Source organism: Atta colombica, unplaced genomic scaffold (genome assembly GCF_001594045.1).
Source record: "Atta colombica isolate Treedump-2 unplaced genomic scaffold, Acol1.0 scaffold238, whole genome shotgun sequence".
Classification (NCBI taxonomy): Eukaryota; Metazoa; Arthropoda; class Insecta; order Hymenoptera; family Formicidae; genus Atta; species Atta colombica.
This window is the reverse complement of record NW_017259336.1, coordinates 117,069-121,358: the sequence shown is the minus strand read 5'-3', so window position 1 is coordinate 121,358 and position 4,290 is coordinate 117,069. Positions and strand designations below refer to the sequence as shown.

The following is a 4,290-nucleotide window of genomic DNA, read 5'->3' as shown; positions in this document are numbered from 1 at the left end:
TAATAATAATTTAAATATAATTTTATAATTTAAAATATAATTTAAATATTCTATCGTTTCATATTTGACTTAAAAATAATTTCGTTTAATTCATGCACTAATGCCTTTTCCTCCTTGACAAATTTCTAAATCCATCAGCCGTACAGATCTGAAAATAATTTTGTCCGTTTATCAGAAATAATTATGTAGAACGTTTAAGCATAATAAGCGAAAAATTTTAATATTGTAGCGATTAGTTTGAGAGTCCTCCATATTTTGATAGTTCTTTTGATTCTAACGAAATTATCTTCAGATCTGTGTGTGTGTGTGTGTGTGTGTGTGTGTGTGTGTGTGTGTGCGCGCGTGTGCGCGTGTGCGCGTGTGTGCGTGTGTGTGTGAATCTAGTTAAATTTTTAATACTTCAGCAAAATCATTTTTCCCTGCCATACTGTGCACGCGCTGAAGCAAGTTATATATTTTCTTCATTGTTTTCTTCTTTGCAGGAAAATCGCCCTGGTCATCATACTTGTCAAAGCAGGCTTGGATCTCGATCCGGTTGCTCTAAAAAAGTTAAAAGTAACCGTACCGAAGCTGGGTTTGATACCGTGGGTAGTGGAAACTATAGTGATTGCCGTGTCAACGAAATATCTCTTGGATTTGCCATGGGTATGGGGTTTCCTCCTTGGAAGCGTCATAGCAGCCGTCTCGCCAGCCGTCGTGGTGTCTTGTCTCTTCAGGCTACGTGCAAAGGGTTATGGAGTTGCCAAGGTAAGGCCACTTATTCTTGGTATCCTTTGTTGGAATATTTGAATATTCACCCATTGCGAAATCTTCTCGTCTTTCATTCGTTCAAGAACGGATCATAAGTCTTCTGGAACTAATTTCACCCGACTTCCGCGCATTAGGTAGTAAAGTAGATTTATACTAGATCTAGATTTTAAGCGGATGATAAATGGCGCGAGTTAACATAATTTTCCCTTAAGAATAATTGAGATTTACTACCATCCAAAGACGTTTATCGACGCACCGACCTGACATCACTGATGTCTTTTTCCACGATCTTACGATATATATCATATATATATCTTACGATATATATTTTCTCGTCATACCTGTATCTGTTCGTAAACGTAATTATAATTCTATTGATGTCTACGATTAAAAAATTTATGTGAAAATTGAAAAGAACAGAGCACTCTCTAGAAGCATTTAGAAAAGTAAATGTAGAAAAGTATTATGTACATGATGTGGATGGTAGACTATGATTATCGCGAGTGTCATTAAGTTAATATTTAATCGTAATTGCGCGATTATAATTGGATTACATCGTGGTTCATGTTTTATATTAATCGGATACATCCCTGCAAAGCGAATTTATATAGCAAAGCATATACGGCCGCTATGTTTGATGCGCTCGACATTAGCGTATTAGAGGAGTTTCCATGTTAATGAACGCAACGCGAGAGTAATTAAATTTCTTTCGTTATGCGCCAGCGCGATAACCATGAAATATTTTAGCCGAGGCGGAATATCGTTCTTGCGAAACCAATTTCGCAAATACGTGTGGCACGATATTTCGCATGCTGCGCTTCGCGAATCGCCAAATCAAGATTTAGGCCGGTCTGCGGGCATTCCGCTGCACGCAATCGTACGTGACTTTCCTCCTCGATCTAATTACCGAGCGTGTCGGAAGACCATCCGGAAGATTAAGCGAATTTGCAAAACACTCGGGATGCGTAGCAGTGATGTAAAGGGCGATATTCGGCATGATAGGGTCGAGGTCTGCACAGCGGGATGAAGACGAAACAAAGGGAAACGTACCGGACTTAAATAATTCAGCTTGGAAAATGGAGCGGAAGATGCTTGAAGAGTACAAAGACCATTGCGGCGAATGTGATATTCATGAGCCAAAAGATCTAGACGATACTTCTTCATTTAGCGGAACGTAATGTAACGCGACCAGAGGAGGAAGATGGTCTCGACGTGACGTTGATTCGTGGCCAGTGCCACTAATACTCGTCAACCGCGAGATCGAAGATTCTTATCGCGTCGCGAATGGAAAACCTCAGACGTTGACCGATCGTAGTTGTGTAAGCTCATGAGCATCCTTATTTCCACGAGTATCCGCTGGTACCCACGGGACGCGGACACGCAGTGAGCGAAAGGGAGCTGATCTCGAGCTGCGATCTATTAAACAGCATCTATAATGAGATTTTAAGTTAGTAAAAGAACTTAAATTTTAAGTCTTAAGAAATTAATCAATCATAGTCGAATGTCAAGAGAAAAACTGATTATGATTGGTAAAGTTGCCAGTGTTACCACATTAAAATTAAAACTTGCAGACCAAAAATTCCATTTTACTTATAACCTCAGATTTTTTTTTACAAAAATGCGTGTAAGTTAACAAAGTTGATCAAAACAATCAATGAACAATTATTATTTCATATTTGAATATTTAGCGCAAAGAGCAATTAGAAAAAATAAATAGAATGTTTTTATTTAAAATAAAAAGTTTTATTATAGATTCAGAATGTAATGTATCTTTATGTGTTTTGTTTTCATATTTTTGAAATATCAAAATAAATAAATAAAATAATCATAAATAAATAAATACACAAATATAAAGTATATTAAAGAATTCATACACATTAATAAAAATAGTTTAGACAACTGATTTTACTTTTTTCCACATCGTAAATCAGTCAAAGAAACATTTTAATTGCGATCACATGGCTGTTGTAGGTTGGGATTAATGCAAAGAAGCAAGAGAAGTTAAAGCAAAATATTTAGAAAATTTTCTAAAGAGACATAATTATTCCGGACGCCTTTAGAAAATTCCTCCCTCTCTAAAAAAAGAGAGACGATGTCAGGAAAAGAGGACGAATGGCAATCCTAATGATCCATCATTTCTTATAGCTTAAAATTTAAAGCTTAAATTTAAACCTTAAAATCTCATTATAGACGCTTTAGGTATCCTCTGTCTATCTCTCTTTCTCTTTCTTTCTCTTACTCCTCTAAGTAGTCCAACTCTAAGAATCACGATAGCCGGAGGACTTAAATCCTCGAACGAGCTATCGTGACACCGATAACACTGGCCGGGCCCACGCCAGGATCGTGCTCGAGTGTCGTCGACTATCCTCAATAGCGTTTTGTCTGGTTTCTCTCTTTTTCTTCGATTCTCTTTCAGACCTAGAGTCTTTGTTTCGTAAGACCTTAAATATCTTGATTTTCTCCCGCGGATTACTTTTCTAGGTCGACCGACAACATCTCGGGCATTCTTTAGGAACTTTTCGGATGGATTGCTTTCGAGATTTAAACTATCATTTATTTACAGAATAAATGGGAGGATATATGAATTTCGAATTCATATTATTATATTTGAAATTATACAATGCATGTTATTGTGTCATATTAATTTATAAATGAATCCTTTTCAAGTTATAATTAAATGAAGAATATTGAATATAACTGAATAAATCAAGAATATTATAAATAAATAGAATCTGATTCTCTTTTTCTCTATTTTTTTGCCGTTTATTACTCATTCTGTTTAAAAGTCGCTAACGCAAAACATCATTGTCTGTAGAATGAAACAACAGTGTAGGATCTCCGAAATTGTGTCATTACAAATAAGAGAATAGAAAAGTTTTATTCGTTCTAATGAACACCAAGTTAGAAAGAGCTGATTTTTCTTGTCTCTTTGTAGCTTTTCTTTTTCGTTAGCCTCCGGCATCGCTCTATCGCCTGTCTTACTTCCGGAAGAAGATTCTTTTTAGTCTATCGTACGTTCGTGCAGGCGTTTCTTAATCACTTTCAAGTCGCTCGAAATCTGTTCTGTTCGTTCCACAGTGTGGCGATAAAAAATTCTCATTAAACTACATGTAAACCAAATCTCGTATCTTAAGATGAACACTTTGAAATCGTTTGCTATGCTTTCTTTTTCAGTTTGTTATTTTTTATATAACGGTTTCACGGAAATATCTCCGCGATGCCATTAATATTATATGAAGATTATACGTTGAATAATATAGCATCACGAAGCTAAATATTAAGAGAGTTCTAAATATATTTGCATTATTAACGAATCGGTGATTCGGTAAATGATCATTACCTATTTGTGACTCTCTTTACATTATGCATAATGTAATTTGTTATGAAAGGGTATTAATATCGCTCGATATCAGAATCTGACTTTTCCAATCATGTTTTCCGTTTACACGCATGATTGTCATTAGTACGATTCGTTACGTTTTAGTGTCATCATTATCGTGTCATACGCATTATCAATCCCATTTCGGTGATATATCTATA

General features: G+C 35.8%; 1 protein-coding gene across 1 annotated transcript in view; it reads left to right on the top strand.

Annotated features, from left to right (window-relative positions):
• LOC108688691 (mitochondrial sodium/hydrogen exchanger 9B2) overlaps nucleotides 1-4,290 on the top strand; it is a 21,558-nt gene that overhangs the window by 10,561 nt on the left and 6,707 nt on the right. Inside the window, exon 3 of the mRNA XM_018195036.1 lies at nucleotides 483-747. Within this exon, the coding sequence (XP_018050525.1) occupies nucleotides 483-747 (265 nt within the window). The remainder of the gene's footprint in view (nucleotides 1-482; nucleotides 748-4,290) is intronic.